Source organism: Somniosus microcephalus, chromosome 7 (genome assembly GCF_052327205.1).
Source record: "Somniosus microcephalus isolate GS21.2 chromosome 7, FLI_Smic_1.0, whole genome shotgun sequence".
Taxonomy (NCBI): Eukaryota; Metazoa; Chordata; class Chondrichthyes; order Squaliformes; family Somniosidae; genus Somniosus; species Somniosus microcephalus.
This window is the reverse complement of record NC_140993.1, coordinates 201,282,718-201,303,648: the sequence shown is the minus strand read 5'-3', so window position 1 is coordinate 201,303,648 and position 20,931 is coordinate 201,282,718. Positions and strand designations below refer to the sequence as shown.

Genomic DNA, 20,931 nt, shown 5'->3' with positions numbered 1-20,931 from the left:
GAAGACGCTTTTAAACCACTGGCGTGTAGTTGACTGTAGAATCTTTCTGTCACTTGCCGTCCATAGTGCAAACCAGCCGACTAACAAACTATCATAGATCCATGAAAAAGTGGCGATATGAAATGCCATCAGGTTACTTGTTCGAGTCATTGTGGGGAGCCAGTCTGGACTCTGTACCACAACAGGGCTCCACTTCTAACCCTGAGACTGATTCCCCAATGTGGACTATAAAAAGGGGGAGCAGGAGGCATATAATTTGCTCTTCCAAAACTAGATCAGAGAACCTGTAAAAGAATAAAAGTGGTTACAGACTGTGTTCAAGTACAGGATGGATTAGTTATTTCTACTAAAATGATCACAATGGTGTTATCAATATAATTCGAATGGAGATTACACCCGGAGGAGTGTGCCGGTGCCATCAGTGAGAAAATAGTAGTGTGATGTACTTCGAGTAAATAGTGTTTCTTTTTGTCAAAGGTGGGCTTCTTTCAGTGTTTTGTCCTGGAAATGATTTTGTTTTAGTCTTGTCTCAATATTTTGAATTCTATTCTTTTAGCTATATTATCTGAGAATTTCAGTCTAGTCTTTTATTCCCAAATTTATTGTATTTTAGTTGGATGATGGCAGGGTGTTTAATCAAAAATGGAACATTTTTCTATTTTCTGTTTCAAAAACTGTCATTGTTTCATTTGTCATTTCTCACAGAACTTAAAAGGCCATATTAAATATTGAAATAATAATCTGGTATCAGACTAGCAAGTAAAACTTTATCCATCTGTTCCAAAAGTTGGGAACTGCTGGCCTGTGTATTAGTCTAGGAAGTAAGTTTAGTTTTACTCTTCTCTGTTTTGAACTTTGTTCTTCATTCTAAATTTTAAGAAATGTAGTCCTATTTTTGTCTTAGTTGGTGAAAATACATTTTCATTTAACTATTTTCTTCATTTTTTTGTTGTGAAAGAAAGTGGAAAGCATTTTCTGTAGTGTTGTGCAGCTCAACATGAGTAGGGTAGTTATGCTTTCAGATTGTGTCTGGCTTTACATAGTAATTAGGAGACGTGGATTTGAATTCCGGGCTGATGTCCTGTGCTTTTTAAATTGTCCTTTTTCTTTTTCCTCCTTTTCTTCCTTTCTGTGCCCCTCTCAAAATTCCACCTAAATGCTGTTAACAGTACAAGCAAAGGTGAGGAAAATTAGCAGGGATCTGTCTTTGGAAATTCCTGCATGCAATGTCTGCAGTTGCCTGTTCTTTAAAAAACTTGGGTGCAATGTATGAGGTCCAGTGGCTGTGCATGGAATAAATAAATTGAAGCTTTACTATATTTGTGCTTTTATTTTTTAAATGAATATTTTCTTGAATTTGAAAATCATTTCATCATACATTTCCTTCTCCTATGCAGAGCTTCCATGCAGGTTTTCTAAGCCAAAAACAAACTTGAAGTCATGAATTTGTCTCACTTACAGTAGTTGCCACACCAACTCATGGACTAAGTGTATCACCGTATTCAAGAGCAATTCATTGTGAAATCCTGAAAGATCTCTTATGTGATTGAGTTTTGGCTTAGATTCAAGAGCATTGATGCTGCATCCCTATTTGTGGATTCCTGTTTTTTTTCTCTCCAGGGTCAGTCGCTGTTTATATAGGTAGAACTATTTTAAGTCAAGGGCTGTATTTGTATCTTTGCCATGATAGGTTGATGAGCACTGAGAACTTGCTGATGCAGACGCGGGAAGAGGAAGGAGTAAAATACCAGCGTGCTTTTGTAGCATGTGAATTTATCGACTGGCTGATACAAGAAGGAGAAGTTGCCCTAAGAAGTGAAGGGGAACAGCTCTGTTGTAGGCTGCTGGAACATGGCATTATTCAACATGGTGAGAAATTGATTACTTTTTGAAGTGCAATGTAAAGTGGTTCTCCCAATTAAATATATATTGTAATTACATTTCTTTTTATTCGTTCCTAGGATGTGGGCATCGCTGGCAAAGCCAGTATTTATTGCCCATCCCTAATTGCCCTTGAGAAGGTGGTGGTGAGCCACCACCTTGAACCGCTGCAGTCCATGTGGTGAGGGTACTCCCACAGTGCTGTTAGGAAGGGGGCTCCAGAATTTTGACCCAGCTTATTTTTGTTTAGGAGACATTTGTTTCGAATAAATTATTGTCATTATTTGTACTTGACAGTAATTTAATTCCAGTGAAACCAATTTAAGTATCAGGTGCAATGTTCCCTTTAAGTGGCCGTGCAGCGCTCTGGAGGTCCTGCGCAGCCGGTGAGCCTGCTTTTAAATTGGAAAAACCGCGCATGCGCAGAATTTTGAATGGGCCGTGCGCCCCCCAAAAATATTACAGGGAACATTGATCAGGTGTATAAAATTATTGCCAAAAGCTTCCAATGTATTACAAAATTCTTTGCTCAGCTTTGCAAGTCTGAAATGTTTTCTGCCAGTCACCTGAAGAGGAGTGTGTCAGCATGTCTTGCAGATGATGATTCAGTAGCAATGCCTCAGCAAGTATCGTATTACACCACTAAGGATTTAGTGGCTGTAAATGGGCACCTTCAGGTAATAAAACACACCCTGTTACTTTGCAATATTGTGCAACTAATCAGATGATCATACGAAGATCATCTCCAGGGCACTCTCTTTGTTGCAGGGCTGCAAGTGGAAAAAAATACTTGAGTTAAAAATAAAAGGGAAGGGATTTTAAATGTGGGTGAAGGACACAAATGCACACCTATTGGAGTCACTAGATAATTGCCCAGAATGACTGCAAGCTGGCAGCGTTCGCTGTCATTCCGCCTTTGATACTGACTGCAACTTCGGGATTTGGCGCATGCACAAGCACAAGCACATGCAGAAATCCTAGTTGCGGTCTGTCAATTACCGCTCTGAAACGGGCTGCGCTGTGCCCCCACCCCCGCCCCCGCAGAGCCGGCAATCAACGTAATCTCTCAAATCAGGGAAACTGACACAAACTTCGGCTCTTCTGCAGTAATTACGCTGTTAAATTCCCCACTCAAGGTTAGACCCAAAGGGATCAGGTGTAACTGGGGGTTTAACAGCGTATTGACTACTAAACAAAAGTTAAGGGCCTGGAAAACTAATTTAAATTTTGTACGTGTTAAATTTGTCCATTTTATTCAGGTTAAAGTTTGTCCATCTTTATTTCAGGGTTGCCTTTTCCCCATGTGAGAGCCCCAATCTATCTTTTGCTCTCTAACTATTTTAAAAAGTTAGAATTTTAAGAGCTTACTCACTTCCTTGTTTGCTGTCTGAGAATTCAGCCTTTTGATTGGCTGCTTAGACAGCCTGATGACATCACAGTAGTTTGCACAAGGGGATCCCCACTACAGTCCATTGAATTGAAGGTTGGAAAACGCAAATTTCTCGACACTGATTGCAAGGTCCTTGTGTGGAGCGTACTTCGGGGTCAGCAATGAACGCCTTCACTGCCATACTGGCTGAAATTAGGCTTCTGTTTGGTTTAGTGGATGATGGACTACAGATGACTTCTGTTCCCATAAGTGGTTGAGCTCATGATTGACGATGTTGAGAACACTGCCCTTCAATGGCGTACTGTATTTATAATCTTCATGTGATTTTATTATTGAACATTTTGATGTTTTAACTTAAGTTTTTAACTTAAAGCTATTACAAGTTTAGAGGGCACAATTTATTACTTTTGTCACATTGCTGCAGCTTGAAAATCTCCTAAGCAAGGGTTAAGTTTTAAAATTGCACGGTTATTTGCCCTGATTTTACCTGTTTCACCATGAGTCACAGAGCTAATTGATATGCAATATTCAGCTTGGTGTCTCTATATTCACTAGACAACTTTCTATATTTGCTCTTGGGATGCGGCTGGCAGCGCAGTATTTATTGCCCTCTGTGCTTCTGTTCTGCACAACCAATTCTCAGGAGTTTACTGTGCTAGTAAGTGTCTGAAATCTGAAGAGCTGTTTTGTGTCCTTCCTCAGTTACTGGACAGGCTGTTTCTCAGGGAAATGCTGCCAGTAATGCTCACTGATGTGCCAATTGTAGGAAAATTCTCTTCTCTGCAGGTGCCAGATTTCCTAAGTGTCCAACATGTAACTTTCCTGAAATGCCTATTAAGTGTCAGTGTAAGATTTTGGTTCCCTTCAGACATGTCAAGCATTGGCCAAATCCATATTCTTTACAATGTTTCCATGGAATTGGATTCAGGGTCATGATATTTCTTTTTTCGCCAGTTTTCTCCCTCCATCCTCCACTTAGAGTGTTGACTTTTGCTGTTTCCATGGGTACCATCCCAGTAACTCCCAAGGGCACATTCTTCACATTTGTGCCCTGACAGTGTGTCAGCTGGCTGTTCAATCGTGGGGTGTTTCACAGGCAGGCCTGACATTTTGTCCTTGTGTGACAGGACTTGGCTGCTGGATAGTGAGCAGGAGACCTGGCTGTTTTCCTCCCGCCAGCACAAAAGGCCAATTATAGCACCCTGCCACTGTCTATCCCTGATCAATTCAGACTGCAAGAGTCCTGTTTTCTAACCAACTTCCCCTTGTCTTGGAATAGAAAGGACTTTCTTTCATTGTTCCTCATTTTCTTCTCTCCCAGCCCCAAATCATTCAAAGAAGACGATTGGATTAAAACTTGAATCATTCACCGAGCCAGAGAGTTAAACCATGGCACAAGAAGGAATTTGGCATGAGTTGTCAGATTAGTTATCTCTGAAATTATGATCAAATGCCCTTCTCTCCAGAACACGGATTATAGTGGGCAGAAGTCCAGTTTCTGGTTTTTAAAGCGGGTTAATTAAAGTTTACAACCGCTGTCAGATACTCTTTTTAAATGATTCCAATATTTTTTTTCCATGCACTATATTTGACTTTTTAACCAGGATTCGGCAGGGGGAAGCACACGGAAGGTGAAAGAAGGCTTTTTATTAAATCAATTTAAAAATCATTGAAGGGACATATGCATTAGGTTCAGGTTTGTCTATAATGCCTTGGACAGTGGAAAATCTGCCAGAATTTGCTGTCCATGCTCACATAATTGGTGATTTATGCGGGTACCAGAGAGCAACATGTGCCCAGGAAGCTAACTCCTGCCTGGACAAATGCATTTTAGGAGAGGGGGGAGAACATTTGGGGGAGGTGAAAAAAGGCTTTTTGCTAAATCAATTTTAAAATCATCGAAGGGACATTTGCAGAAAATGTTAAATAAATTGGATGTTTGATTTTAATGAGGCCAATAACGGTCCAACAACCAACCATGTTGCAAAAGCAAAATACTGCAGATGCTGGAAATCTGAAATAAAAACAGAAAATGCTGGAAATACTCAGCAGGTCAGGCAGCATCTGTGGAGAGAGAAACAGAGTTAACGTTTCAGGTCGATGACCCTTCGTCAGAACTGGAAAAAATTGGAGATGGAACAGGTTTTTAAGCCAGTGTAGGGGCAGGGGGAGGGGAGGAAAGAACAAAAGGGAAGGTCTGTGATAGGCTGGAAGGCAGGAGATTAAGAGACAAAAGGGATGATGGTGCAAGGCAAAAGGAGATGGTAATGGGATAAGTTAAACAAAAGATGGCTTGAGATGAAGTGTAAATGGCAATGGCAGAATGATTGACAGCTGCACAGGAGGCCAGAATTGGAGCAGCACAGAAATCTTGAAGGCTTAAAGGACTGGAGCAGGCTACAGAAACGGGGAGAGCTGAGGCCATGGAGGGATTTAAAAACACAAATGAAAATTTTAAAATTGATGTTTTGCCGTACCGGGTGCTAATGTAGGCCAGTGAGCACAGGGGTGATGAGTGAACAGGACTTGGTGTGAGTTAGGGTACAGGGGTGATGAGTGAACAGGACTTGATGTGAGTTAGGGCACAGGGGTGATGAGTGAACAGGACTTGGTGTGAGTTAGGGTACAGGGGTGATGAGTGAACAGGACTTGGTGTGAGTTAGGGTACAGGCAGCAGAGTCTTTGATGAGCTGAAGTTTATGGAAGGTGGGAGGCCAGCCACAAGAGCGTTGGTATAGTCAAGTCGAGACGTAAAAGTCATGGACAAGGGTTTCAGCAGCAGATGAGTTGAGGCAGGGGCAGAGCCAGGCGATGTTCCGGAGGTGGAGGTGGGCGGTTTTGGTGATGGAGCGGATATGTGGTCAGAAGCTTATCTGTGTCAAATATGACACCAAGTTTGCGAAAGGTCTGGATCAGCCTCCGACAGTTGCCAGGGAGAGGGATGGAGTTGCTGGCTAGGGAACGGCGTTTGTGGCGGGGGCCAAAGACAATGGCTTTGGTCTTTCCAATATTTATCTGTAGGAAATTTCTTCTCATCATCCAGTACTGGATGTTGGACAAGCAGTGTCCATTTCAAAATATGCTTTTATGTGTATGTACATTTATAAACACTGGTGTTTTCATCCTAGCAGAAAGTAATGATTAGGTATTGATTTCATTTTTAATACACACCAGCCTTTATGTAATCTAGGAATGGGATGTTCCAGCATTTAGTCACAGTTGCAAAGTGTGTCTGTAAACTGTGTGTACTTCAAACACTTACACAGTCACATGCAATAGCACAAATGAGGGCTATAATTACCTGGAATTGTCCACATTTTACCAAGAAATTTCTGTAATAATGAAGTTCAGTCTAGAACTAATGAATAACTAAAGCAGCTTTTACCAAAACAGTCATTTTAGTATTTTTCCCCTATTGTGCTTTAGTGGCTTTTGCTGTGTATCAGCTGTCCATTCAGAGTTCAGTTCATGTTGTGTTGCTTTGACAAACAGCCTGTGTGGTATCAGTGAAATTAACTCTCTCTGTTTCACCAGTCGTATTATCCTCTCCCATTATTCTGCACACAGTGGCCAACAGACACCACTTTGTGGATGGTAACCTCTTGTACCAGTTCCGCATGAATTTTCGCAGAAGGCGACGGCTGGTCGAGCTGCTGAATGAGAACGTGCCCTTGGTGCCTGACAGCCATGAGAGCCCTTTTTGCTTACGCAAGCAGAATTCTGACAACACAAATACCAGCTTCCTTTCAGGTAAAAAAAAAATATTTTGATCTGTGGTTTATAGACCTATTCAGTGTTCTACAACAAAGGTTTTCACTAATATTTTCACATCCACTATCTGCCTTCCTTTTCATTTGGAAAGTTGGTTCAGGCAGCTAATGTTTTACATACATTAACTCTGATCAGTTTGCATTTTTATATTGGGATTTCAAAATACTTCTGTTGCAGATATAAACCTGCGCTGTTCAGTTTCAGTTTTTTTTTCACTCTTCGCCCCAGCTCCTTCTCCCCGCTCCTCTTCTCTCCTAACCCCCTCTTCTCTTCTCAGCTTACTTTTGACTAACAAAAGTTAATTCAGTGCTGCCCTTTCATTTCCACTCATTCTCCTTTCCCTGCCTGCCCTTTTTAAGGATTTTGTTTTAAATTTGGGGCCTGAACAATTTAAGATTTTGTTTTAAGTTTTGTTCTTTGAGAATTGCTTTAAAGTTATTTGGCAGAAGGCACATTCTGTCACTGGCTATGTCCACCAGGAACTTTTCCAGCTGATAAAACACTACTGTTAACTCTTCCAAAGAATGAAGAAACTGGGCTTCTTCCTCTAAAACAGGTGCAAGGGTTTAGCTCCAAAAGGAGGATTTGTCTTTTAAAAATGTGAACTTGCATGGCAAGTACAAATGAAATGTAGTACTGTCGGTTACATTGTAGAAAGCAGCTGCTTTCGGGGAGTAATACAGACTGTAAATGTCTGTGCCAAGGCATCCGAGATCCAGCATCCAGCAATTGGTACTTGATAGAACATAGAAAAATAGGAGCAGGAGTAGGCCATTCGGCCCTTCGAGTCTACTCCACCATTCAATATGATCATGGCTGATCCTCTATCTCAATACCATATTCCTGCTATCTCCCCATGCCCCTTGATGCCTTTTGTGTCTAGAAATCTATCTATCTCCTTCTTAAATATATTCAGTGACTTGGCCTCCACAGCCTTCTGTGGTAGAGAATTCCACAGGTTCACCACCCTCTGAGTGAAGAAATTTCTCCTCATCTCAGTCCTAAATGTCCTACTTCATATCCTGAGACTGTGACCTCTTGTTCTAGACCCCCCAGCCAGGGGAAACATCCTCCCTGTCTAGTTGTGGTAATAGATATTGTATTAGCTACAATTACCCAAAAGTTAATAAAATTGGATTTCCTTTTCAGTCACGTTCTGTTTGACACTTGCAAAAGTGTCTGTCTTATAATTGTTCGTCTACTGCTGCTGTTGTGACCATGTATTTTAAAGATGGATGCAGGAATTGTTTCCTTAGCTGCTGCTGTTCCATAAATAAATATAAATATACTAAAGCATTCTTCTCTGCATACATGCACATTTACTTTTGAAAATACTTGTCCTTGGTGTGAGAATGGGTAGAACAACTCCTAAGAAAGCAGGAAGCAAGAAAAAAGCCATTTAACTTACCAGAAATCCACAGACTACATTCTCCCCTATGGTGGATTGTACACCACCCATTTTATCACAGCAATGATATTTGAACAAAGCTCCAAAACATCGGTGGGAAGCAATTCACAAAAGGTGAATTACAAAGGTGTGACAGATGACCTTTTTGTGGTCCCAGGAGCACAAGGAATATTTGATATTCAAGTCTTTCTCTGGCCTCTTGGCTGCCACTGACCCATGTTTAGTAACATCAAACTATTGAGAATTGTCTGGACAGACCTCTAGAGCTAGGATTTTAAATGCACCGAGGGGGATCCCTCCGCACAGGTAGACCTGTAATGCTTTCTCTGCCTGTCTTCCCCCCACCCCCCTCCGCCGCCCCCGAATTTGAGCTCAACAACTATGCGCACAGACTTCTGCTTCAATCCCTCATCTGCGCTGAGATTGCTGATTTGGAGTAGGGATGCTACTATTATCCTTGGTTCCTCCAGGTTAAGGAAGGGGGAAAATCTGCTAGGGTTCCCATTCTTGATTACTATCCAGTGACTCCTACTGGAAAGTGAGAATGGCTGCTGGTGCTGTGGAATTCTACCATTGCATGGATCATTGCCTTCAGAAGAGGAAGGGAAAAATTGAGTTGCAGTCATGTTAACTGTCCAGTGTCTCCTCCTACACGACCAACATTCCAAGGAGGAAAGCTCGAGAATCCTTAGTCTAGACTGGAATTATCTATGTCTTAGTGGACAAACAGAAGAGATAACATTTTGAGTTAAAGGAAAAAGTTTCTCGTTAACTTTCTTCCCTCTTCTCGATAGCATTGACTCTCCACTGGGTTATGTTTGCACGGATAACCGTTGCCCTCTGCTACCCCATCCTCGTGGCAGCCCTTTATTTAAAAACTAGCTGGAGTGCCCGGCGCTGCCAAGGGTTTTTTATGGGCATGTTGTTATGAAAAAAGTAGAATTAATTTTTATATCCATATATATCAATGAGTCTGTCTGTGTGGGGGAAGGAGAGAGAGAGAGACTGGGGGAAGAGAGAGCAGACACGCTGAAGGTGGGCTGCCGAATTTAGCCATCTAAGTAGGGAAAAAAAGTTTAAAAGTTCTAAAAGTTAAATTTTACTTTAGTCTAAGTTAGCTCAGTTTAGTTTAGTTTTAAGTTTAAGTTTAGTTTAGTTTAAGCACCTAAGAAAACCTAAGAAAAAAGAGCGCCAAAAAGAGCGTCAAAGAGAAAAAAAAGAAACCCGAAAAAAGGAAAAAAGAAAAGACAGCGAGAAAGAGAAAAATAAACCAGGGAAAAACCTGGATAGCGAGGCAGCAAAGCTGAGCCCGAGCAGCAGCAGGAACACGGAGCCTGAAGCACCACAGCAGAGCCCGAGCAGCAACCGGAGCACGGAGCCTGAAGCCGGAGAAAGGCCCGAGGAGCCGGGCCGAGCGAGGCACCGAAGAGAAGGAGAGCGAGCAGCAACCGGAGCAGACCCAGACCGGGAGGAGCGGCCCGAGCCAGTCAAAGAGGCGAGTGGAGAGGTAGGGGTACTGGGCCGGGCCGGGTCGGGACTGTCAGGCCCGGAGAGCGAGCAAGCCAGGGGCCTGAAACCCGAGAAACTCCGGGGCCGGAGAAACTCGGACAAACACCGGGCCGGGCCGGGACTGCACAGCCGAGCCGAGGGGCTGGGACCAGGGCAGAAAACAGCCTGGTGAGTCAGAAAAACCGGGGGCCTGAGACCGACGCGAGGAGATCCGCCCGGGGCGCGGTGAGCGAACGAGTCCGGGGCACGGAGAGTGGGCGAGTCTGGGGCACGGAGAGAGTGCGAGTCCGAGGCCCGGAGAGCGAGTGAGAGAGTCGGAAGAGGAAAACACCGGGTCAGGGGAAAAAAAGTTTTACCTAATTCTACCTAAGTTTAATTTTATTTAAGCTTAGTTCGAAAACAAAACCTGAAAAAAGAACAACAAACCTGCGAGAAAAAGGAATAGAAACCCCGAGAGAAACGGTAAACAACCCGAACCAGGAGCCTGTGAGAGAGAGAGAGAGAAACTTTTAAGAGCAGCTATATCAAAGATGAACCCCTGAAAAACTCAATTCTGGACCTAAAAGTGGGATAAGGTGGAACACGACACAAAAAAGAGGAAAAAAGTTATCTAGCTACGACAAAAACAAACGACTACAATGACACAGAGCAGGGAAGTGAAATATCCTGAGCAATGCACAAGTAATAAGGCAAAGGATAAACACAAGGACATAACACTAAAAAATAACCCAGAGGTCCTCTACGTTGACTATACCACACACAAAGGGACTAAGATGAAGAACAACCTCATATTCTACACCGACTCCGTTCCCTCATGGAAGGAGACTTTACAAAAATACTACGCACACGTCTCCAGTGAAGGTATTAGCAAGGGAGGCAGACTGAAAATATGTAAAGATGGAAATCTAGATAAAGATGACCCCCTGCTAACCATAAGCTACTACAACAAAAAAGGAAAGATCATGATACAGGGGAATGTAGAAAATCTGGACTCCTTTGAAAAGGAATTCCCCCAGTTGAAAACTAAGGCAGACACAAAGAGGACCAATGGACAGGAGGCAAATGAGAGCCGAACAGAGAATGAAGAGAGCCAAGCGGAGGAAGAAGAAGAGGCCAGCAGAGGCAAACACCTCCCTGACCATCTCCACCCCCCCCCCCCCCCAACACCTCTCAACGCAAACAAACTGCTGAAGGAGAATCTGTCCAAACTAGAACTCGATTTCAACGAATACAGGGAAACACAGGCCAAGAATTTGAAGGAGGAACTCAAACAGCTGAAAACGGAAAACGAGTCCACCATCCACGAGCTGAGAAAGACCGTAGAGGAGCAAAGAAATGAGATCAAAGAACTCCGTACTCAGCTAAACAAAACGATGGAGGCCGTAGAAAGGCAGAAAATTGAACTCAGCAGGCAACACAAACCTCTTAAGGTCCAAAAACCTGATGACACAAAATCAACACACACAGGGACACAGAACCCGTCGGATGCCCCCCCACATGAGGATGTCACACCCTCACCTTGCGACAACACACCGAAGGCCCCAAACCCTGCTCCTGCCACACAGCCTATCCCAGAAACCCAGCCAACAACCAGCCCTCAGTCGAGTCCTGCCCAGACTACTGCTACCCAGTCTGAAAAGCCAGCCCCTCAGGCGGTCCTGCTGACCGACTCCAACGGGAAGTTTTTGGACCCCCAGAGGATGTTCCCAGGGCATCAAGTCCTGAAAAAATGGTGCAGCAACACAGGCCATGCAATGAAGATCCTGAACAAAGAATCCCTTGGAAGCCCCAAATGGCTTGTGATCCACACAGGCACAAACGACCTACGCACCCTACGGGAAAACACTGCTAGGGCGGTGAGCAGGATGGCGGAAAAGGCCAGCAGGGAATTCCCCGAGGCGCGGATCGTGATCTCCACACTACTGCCCAGAAAGGACACCCCAGCCTATGTAATCCACAACACCAACAGGGAGATCGACACAAGATGTAAGGCCCTCCCCAACGTCTACCTGGCCCATCACCCAAACATCAACACAAGGGACCTCTACGACGAAATACATCTACTCAAACAGCGGATGTGGGTCTTCGCAAAAAACCTCATAAACACTGCCAAAAGACGCACCCCTCCCACCCCCTCTACCATTGGGAGCCATAACCCAAACAGGACCACCACTGTCCCCCACCCCCCTATACAAAACCAACAACAGAACCGTGCTTTTGTACCTGACCCCAGACCCCCCTCTAGACCACAGACTGTAGACGAAGAACTGAGAAAGATCAGGACGATGTTAAGCACCCTGATGGAAAGCCGGAGAGGAATGCACTAAATTATTAATATTGTTATTTTATCATTACTATTACTATTATTAGATAGCAGTATGTGCATGCCTCATGAAATTTATACTAAATCGTCATTTAGCATTATAGAAACTAGTGTTTTCACACTCGTCCCACAAAATAGGTCCATTTTATTTCGTTTTTGAACTATATAAATGCGTTCTTTCCACATAAGCTGCTGGAATATCCAGGGTCTCCGCTCCTCAACTTTTGGGATGAAGAGTACAGACCCTGAATTCCTAAAAGCTATAAAAGACATTGATATAATTGTGTTAACAGAAACATGGTGCCAAAAGGACGTGCCCACCCACTGTCCTCCAATGTACCATGAAATCATTGTGCCCTCAGTAAAGAACACTAAGACACGCAAGGGCAGAACCTCCGGGGGAATCTTGGTGTGGTATAAAGGAGAACTGGACAAACACATCTCACCGACAAAACAGGGGAAATCACATGTATGGCTAAAATTAGATAAAAATATAGGAATAGCAAAAAAAGATGTCTACTTATGTGCGATCTACATACCTCCAATAGAATCGCCATATTTTGAAGAGGAGTTATTTGATACTCTCCACATGGAAATCAGCCATTTCCAGGCCCAAGGTAAGGTGCTACTATGTGGGGACCTAAATGCAAGGACCGGATGTGAACCCGACTTTATAGACCCACAGGGCAACAACCATGTGTTTGGCCAGACCCCTTTATATGTCACACCAGCCATCGCAAATCGGAACAACCTTGACTGTGAAATAAATAAAAGCGGTAGGGAGGTAGTGCAACTCTGCCGAGCCTTAGGCCTGTACATAGTTAACGGTAGGTTCAGAGGGGACTCCTTAGGGAGACTCACATATTCCTCAACTCTTGGGTCTAGTGTGGTGGATTATACAATCACTGACCTGGACCCCTGCGATATCAACGCATTCACTGTCAGGCAGCAATCCCCCCTCTCAGACCATAACCAAATAAATGTGTACCTTAAACTTTCTGCCCAAACTACAGACACAAAAAAGGAACCCAGTAAGCTCCATAAAATAAACCAGACATACAGATGGGCCCCAGACAGTGGAGATAAATTCATCACAGCACTAAATTCACCTGATCTCACAAGTAAAATATCAAAATTTAAAGAAAATCTATATGAGATCACCAGAGATGGTGTAAACATGGCCATAGATGATATAAATATGATCTTCCATGAGGCAGCTGTAAAAGCCGACCTTGTGAAACAGAAAAGGAAACGTTACAAAAGACAAAATAAAAATGAGAAATGGTTTGACCACGAATGCAAAAATGCCAGAAAAGACCTGAGAAAAATATCAAACCAAAAGCATCGCCAACCAAACAATCCAGACCTACGTATTAGATACAATGAGACCCTCAAAAGATATAAACACACCATTAGGAACAAAACACAAAATTATACCCACAAAATACTCTGAAGAAATTGAAAACTCCATTAATCCAAATCAATTCTGGGTTATGTGGAATAACCTGAGTACAACACAATTGCAAGCATTACCAATCCAAGATGGAGACATCTGGAGAACACATTTTGAAAACCTCTACAAAGACATCCCAATAAACGAAACAAACCCAAGTCAACATCATGTCACAGAAAAACTCCACACATTAGAAGCAACAATTAAAGACAACCAAAACCCTCTGGACTCCCCAATCACATGGAAAGAACTAGCCACAAAAACAAAATCTCTCCACCTAAAGAAAGCCTGTGGTCCAGACAACATCAAAAATGAAATGCTCAAGTTCAGCAATATGGAGATGCAGGGTGCTGTACTCAAGTTATTCAACATCATATTACGTTCAGGCTGTTCTCCCGATATCTGGTGCCAAGGACTCATCTCTCCCATATATAAAAGTGGAAGCAAATCAGACCCAAATAACTACCGCGGCATCTGTGTCAACAGTTGTCTAGGGAAGTTATTCTGCAGTATTCTAAATAGTAGATTACTGGATTTTCTTAAACATAATATCCTTAGAAAAAATCAAATAGGCTTTCTTCCAAACACCGCACCACCGACCATATCTATACCCTTCACACTCTCATTGAAAAACATATACACCAAACAAAAAATGGAAAAATATTCGCTTGTTTCATTGACTTCAAGAAAGCCTTTGACTCTATCTGGCACGATGGGCTCTATTATAAACTTCTTCAGTGTGGAATAGGGGGCAAAGTCTATGACCTTATTAAATCGATGTATCTGAAAAATAAATGCGGTGTCAAAATTGGAGACAAACGCACCAGTTTCTTCACCCAGAGGAGAGGCGTCCAGCAGGGCTGCAATTTGAGCCCGACCCTGTTCAACATATACATAAACGAATTAGCAGACATGCTGGAGCAAAGCGAGTCACCGGGTCTCTGTCTCCTGGATGGAGAAGTGAAATCCCTGTTCTATGCGGACGACCTGGTTCTGCTGTCTCCCACAGAACAGGGATTACAGCAACAATTAGACCTACTCGACAAATACTGCCAAAATTGGGCCCTAACAGTAAATCTAAAGAAAACCAACATCATGATTTTTCAAAAAAAGGCCCAGGTGTCAGGAAAACAAATACCAGTTTACTCTCAGTGATACCATCATAGGACACACTATGAGCTACACTTACCTTGGTCTAACCATTACAGCATCAGGGAGCTTCAGCATAGCAGTGAATGCACTAAAAGAAAAAGCCTGAAGAGCCCTATATGCAATAAAAAGAAAATTCTACAAAGCATCCAAATCCCAATCAAAATCTGGCTCAAAATATTTGACAGCATAATCCTGCCCATTGCGCTGTACGGTAGTGAAGTATGGGGCCCGCTCAATCACCATAGCTACACTAAATGGGAAAAACACACAATAGAAGCCCTACATGCAGAATTTTGCCGAAGCATTCTTCGCATCCAAAGGAAAACGCCAACAAATGCATGCAGAGCCGAACTAGGCAGATACCCACTGATAATAAACATCCAAAAACGAGCACTAAACTTCCTAAATCACCTCAAATCTAGCTCCCCAGACACCCTTCATTTTAAAGCCTTCCAGACCCAAGAGCTAAACCCAGAAAAGAGTCCCCTGAGTCAGCTGCTACTGAAACTAAGTACTCCTACTCAGCCGGACCCTGACCAGTCCCAGACCAACACTGCCGTCCAAACACCAATCCGAGTGAACCAAATCATTAAACAATGCAAAGAAACCTACCTGGAACATTGGAACAAAATAACCAAAAGCCAAAGCAGATTAGAATGTTACCGGGCCCTAAAAAGAGAATATAAACTGGCAGACTATCTCTCGACCATCAGAGACACAAAACAGAGACAGACCCTCACCAGGTACAGACTAAGCGACCACCAACTGGCAACTGAAAAAGGAAGATACAAGAAATCCTGGCAGCCTAGAGAGAATAGAATATGTGATCAATGTCTGGCCGGCGAGGTTGAGACAGAGATGCATTTCCTCCTCAAATGCGAAAAATTCAACACAACAAGAAACATATTATTTGACAAGCTCAGCGAAACAACCCCAGATTTCAAAGAATTGGATGACCTGTCAAAATTAAGATTAGTCCTGGGAGAAGGTGACAGACCATACCTTGGTGCCAAATATGTAACAACATGTCACAACCTGAGGACTGTTTAAAATTAATACTGAATGTACCCAACGATGTTCAACGACTGTTTAAATTAATATTGTTTAAATTAATATTGTATGTACCCAACGAAGGTCAAAATTGTTTGACACCTACAGAATGTTGGAAAACTGTACTTTTTGTTATGTAGGCTTTGGCAATATGGTTCCCTGTAAACTTTCATGCCAATAAAGCATTTGAATTGAATTGAATTGAGAGAGAGAGGGGGAAGGAGAGAAAGAGAGAGGGGGAAGGAGAGAGAGAGAGAGGGGGAAGGAGAGAGAGAGAGAGGGGGAAGGAGAGAGAGAGAGAGGGAAGGAGAGAGAGAGAGAGGGGGAAGGAGAGAGAGAGAGAGGGGGAAGGAGAGAGAGAGAGAGGGAAGGAGAGAGAGAGAGAGAGGGGGAAGGAGAGAGAGAGAGAGGGGGAAGGAGAGAGAGAGAGAGGGGGAAGGAGAGAGAGAGAGAGGGGGAAGGAGAGAAAGAGAGAGGGGGAAGGAGAGAGAGAGAGAGGGGGAAGGAGAGAGAGAGAGAGGGGGAAGGAGAGAGAGAGAGAGAGGGAAGGAGAGAGAGAGAGAGGGGGAAGGAGAGAGAGAGAGAGGGGGAAGGAGAGAGAGAGAGAGGGGGAAGGAGAGAGAGAGAGAGGGGGAAGGAGAGAGAGAGAGGGGGAAGGAGAGAGAGAGAGAGGGAAGGAGAGAGAGAGAGAGAGGGGGAAGGAGAGAGAGAGAGAGGGGGAAGGAGAGAGAGAGAGAGGGGGAAGGAGAGAGAGAGAGAGGGGGAAGGAGAGAGAGAGAGAGGGGGAAGGAGAGAGAGAGAGAGGGGGAAGGAGAGAGAGAGAGAGGGGGAAGGAGAGAGAGAGAGAGGGGGAAGGAGAGAGAGAGAGAGGGGGAAGGAGAGAGAGAGAGAGGGGGAAGGAGAGAGAGAGAGAGGGGGAAGGAGAGAGAGAGAGAGGGAAGGAGAGAGAGAGAGAGGGGGAAGGAGAGAGAGAGAGAGGGGGAAGGAGAGAGAGAGAGAGGGAAGGAGAGAGAGAGAGAGAGGGGGAAGGAGAGAGAGAGAGAGGGGGAAGGAGAGAGAGAGAGAGGGGGAAGGAGAGAGAGAGAGAGGGGGAAGGAGAGAGAGAGAGAGGGGGAAGGAGAGAGAGAGAGGGGGAAGGAGAGAGAGAGAGAGGGGGAAGGGGAGAGAGAGAGAGGGGGAAGGAGAGAGAGAGAGAGGGGGAAGGAGAGAGAGAGAGAGGGGGAAGGAGAGAGAGAGAGAGGGGGAAGGAGAGAGAGAGAGGGGGAAGGAGAGAGAGAGAGAGGGGGAAGGAGAGAGAGAGAGGGGGAAGGAGAGAGAGAGAGAGAGGGGGAAGGAGAGAGAGAGAGAGGGGGAAGGAGAGAGAGAGAGAGGGGGAAGGAGAGAGAGAGAGGGGGGGAAGGAGAGAGAGAGAGAGGGGGGAAGGAGAGAGAGAGAGAGGGGGGAAGGAGAGAGAGAGAGAGGGGGGAAGGAGAGAGAGAGAGAGGGGGGAAGGAGAGAGAGAGAGAGGGGGGAAGGAGAGAGAGAGAGGGGGGAAGGAGAGAGAGAGAGAGGGGGGAAGGAGAGAGAGAGAGGGGGGAAGGAGAGAGAGAGAGAGGGGGGAAGGAGAGAGAGAGAGGGGGGAAGGAGAGAGAGAGAGGGGGGAAGGAGAGAGAGAGAGGGGGGAAGGAGAGAGAGAGAGGGGGGAAGGAGAGAGAGAGAGAGGGGGAAGGAGAGAGAGAGAGAGGGGGAAGGAGAGAGAGAGAGAGGGGGAAGGAGAGAGAGAGAGAGGGGGAAGGAGAGAGAGAGAGAGGGGGAAGGAGAGAGAGAGAGAGGGGGAAGGAGAGAGAGAGAGAGGGGGAAGGAGAGAGAGAGAGAGGGGGAAGGAGAGAGAGAGAGAGGGGGAAGGAGAGAGAGAGAGAGGGGGAAGGAGAGAGAGAGAGAGGGGGAAGGAGAGAGAGAGAGAGGGGGAAGGAGAGAGAGAGAGGGGGAAGGAGAGAGAGAGAGAGGGGGAAGGAGAGAGAGAGAGAGGGGGAAGGAGAGAGAGAGAGAGGGGGAAGGAGAGAGAGAGAGGGGGAAGGAGAGAGAGAGAGAGGGGGAAGGAGAGAGAGAGAGAGGGGAAGGAGAGAGAGAGAGAGGGGGAAGGAGAGAGAGAGAGAGGGGGAAGGAGAGAGAGAGAGAGGGGGAAGGAGAGAGAGAGAGAGGGGGGAAGGAGAGAGAGAGAGGGGGGAAGGAGAGAGAGAGAGGGGGGAAGGAGAGAGAGAGAGGGGGGAAGGAGAGAGAGAGAGGGGGGAAGGAGAGAGAGAGAGGGGGGAAGGAGAGAGAGAGGGGGGGAAGGAGAGAGAGAGAGGGGGGAAGGAGAGAGAGAGAGGGGGAAGGAGAGAGAGAGAGGGGGAAGGAGAGAGAGAGGGGGAAGGAGAGAGAGAGAGAGGGGGGGAAGGAGAGAGAGAGAGGGGGGAAGGAGAGAGAGAGAGAGGGGGGAAGGAGAGAGAGAGAGAGGGGGAAGGAGAGAGAGAGAGGGGGGAAGGAGAGAGAGAGAGAGGGGGAAGGAGCGAGAGAGAGAGGGGGAAGGAGCGAGAGAGAGAGGGGGAAGGAGCGAGAGAGAGAGGGGGAAGGAGCGAGAGAGAGAGGGGGAAGGAGCGAGAGAGAGAGAGAGAGGGGGAAGGAGCGAGAGAGAGAGAGGGGGAAGGAGCGAGAGAGAGAGAGAGGGGGAAGGAGCGAGAGAGAGAGAGAGGGGGAAGGAGCGAGAGAGAGAGAGAGGGGGAAGGAGAGAGAGAGAGGGGAAGGAGAGAGAGAGAGGGGGGGGAAGGAGAGAGAGAGAGAGGGGGGAAGGAGAGAGAGAGAGGGGGGGGAAGGAGAGAGAGAGAGAGGGGGAAGGAGAGAGAGAGAGAGGGGGGAAGGAGAGAGAGAGAGGGGGGAAGGAGAGAGAGAGAGGGGGGAAGGAGAGAGAGAGAGGGGGGAAGGAGAGAGAGAGAGGGGGAAGGAGAGAGAGAGAGGGGGGAAGGAGAGAGAGAGGGGGGAAGGAGAGAGAGAGAGGGGGGAAGGAGAGAGAGAGAGGGGAAGGAGAGAGAGAGAGGGGGAAGGAGAGAGAGAGGGGGGGAAGGAGAGAGAGAGAGAGGGGGGGAAGGAGAGAGAGAGAGAGGGGGGAAGGAGAGAGAGAGAGGGGGGAAGGAGAGAGAGAGAGAGGGGGGAAGGAGAGAGAGAGAGAGGGGGGAAGGAGAGAGAGAGAGGGGGGAAGGAGAGAGAGAGAGAGGGGGGAAGGAGAGAGAGAGAGAGGGGGAGGAGCGAGAGAGAGAGGGGAAGGAGCGAGAGAGAGAGGGGGAAGGAGCGAGAGAGAGAGAGAGAGGGGGAAGGAGCGAGAGAGAGAGAGGGGAAGGAGCGAGAGAGAGAGAGAGGGGAAGGAGCGAGAGAGAGAGAGGGGGGGAAGGAGCGAGAGAGAGAGAGGGGAAGGAGCGAGAGAGAGAGAGAGGGGAAGGAGAGAGAGAGAGGGGGAAGGAGAGAGAGAGAGGGGGAAGGAGAGAGAGAGAGGGGGAAGGAGAGAGAGAGAGGGGGAAGGAGAGAGAGAGAGGGGAAGGAGAGAGAGAGAGGGGGAAGGAGAGAGAGAGAGGGGGAAGGAGAGAGAGAGAGGGGGAAGGAGAGAGAGAGAGAGAGGGGGAAGGAGAGAGAGAGAGAGGGGGGAAGGAGAGAGAGAGAGAGGGGGGAAGGAGAGAGAGAGAGAGGGGGAAGGAGAGAGAGAGAGAGGGGGAAGGAGAGAGAGAGAGAGGGGGAAGGAGAGAGAGAGAGAGGGGGAAGGAGCGAGAGAGAGAGGGGGAAGGAGCGAGAGAGAGAGAGAGAGGGGAAGGAGCGAGAGAGAGAGAGGGGGAAGGAGCGAGAGAGAGAGAGAGAGGGAAGGAGCGAGAGAGAGAGAGAGGGGGAAGGAGCGAGAGAGAGAGAGAGGGGGAAGGAGCGAGAGAGAGAGAGAGGGGGAAGGAGAGAGAGGAGAGGGGGAAGGAGAGAGAGAGAGGGGGAAGGAGAGAGAGAGAGGGGGAAGGAGAGAGAGAGAGGGGGAAGGAGAGAGAGAGAGGGGGAAGGAGAGAGAGAGAGGGGGAAGGAGAGAGAGAGGGGGGAAGGAGAGAGAGAGAGGGGGGAAGGAGAGAGAGAGAGGGGGGAAGGAGAGAGAGAGGGGGAAGGAGAGAGAGAGAGGGGGGAAGGAGAGAGAGAGAGGGGGAAGGAGAGAGAGAGAGGGGGAAGGAGAGAGAGAGGGGGGAAGGAGAGAGAGAGAGAGAGAGAGGGGGAAGGAGAGAGAGAGGGGGGAAGGAGAGAGAGAGAGAGAGAGAGGGGGAAGGAGCGAGAGAGAGAGAGAGAGGGGGAAGGAGCGAGAGAGAGAGAGGGGGAAGGAGCGAGAGAGAGAGAGAGAGGGGGAAGGAGCGAGAGAGAGAGAGAGGGGGAAGGAGCGAGAGAGAGAGAGAGGGGGAAGGAGCGAGAGAGAGAGAGAGGGGGAAGGAGAGAGAGAGAGGGGGAAGGAGAGAGAGAGAGGGGGAAGGAGAGAGAGAGAGGGGGAAGGAGAGAGAGAGAGGGGGAAGGAGAGAGAGAGAGGGGGAAGGAGAGAGAGAGAGGGGGAAGGAGAGAGAGAGGGGGAAGGAGAGAGAGAGAGGGGGGAAGGAGAGAGAGAGAGGGGGGAAGGAGAGAGAGAGAGGGGGAAGGAGAGAGAGAGGGGGGAAGGAGAGAGAGAGAGGGGGGAAGGAGAGAGAGAGAGGGGGAAGGAGAGAGAGAGAGGGGGAAGGAGAGAGAGAGGGGGGAAGGAGAGAGAGAGAGAGGGGGGGAAGAGAGAGAGAGAGAGGGGGGAAGGAGAGAGAGAGAGAGGGGGGAAGGAGAGAGAGAGAGAGGGGGGAAGGAGAGAGAGAGAGGGGGGAAGGAGAGAGAGAGAGAGGGGGAAGGAGCGAGAGAGAGAGGGGGAAGGAGCGAGAGAGAGAGGGGAAGGAGCGAGAGAGAGAGAGAGAGGGGGAAGGAGCGAGAGAGAGAGAGGGGGAAGGAGCGAG

The 20,931-nt window shown here is 46.9% G+C and overlaps 1 protein-coding gene across 4 annotated transcripts in view; it reads left to right on the top strand.

Moving 5' to 3' along the window:
• The window catches only part of deptor (DEP domain containing MTOR-interacting protein), a 121,451-nt gene that overhangs the window by 58,541 nt on the left and 41,979 nt on the right, over positions 1 to 20,931 (top strand). For all 4 annotated transcript variants that reach the window (XM_085993339.1, XM_085993340.1, XM_085993336.1 and 1 more), the window contains 2 exons: positions 1,691 to 1,869; positions 6,839 to 7,021. In XM_085993339.1, coding sequence (XP_085849465.1) covers positions 1,691 to 1,869; positions 6,839 to 7,021 — 362 coding nt within the window. The remainder of the gene's footprint in view (positions 1 to 1,690; positions 1,870 to 6,838; positions 7,022 to 20,931) is intronic.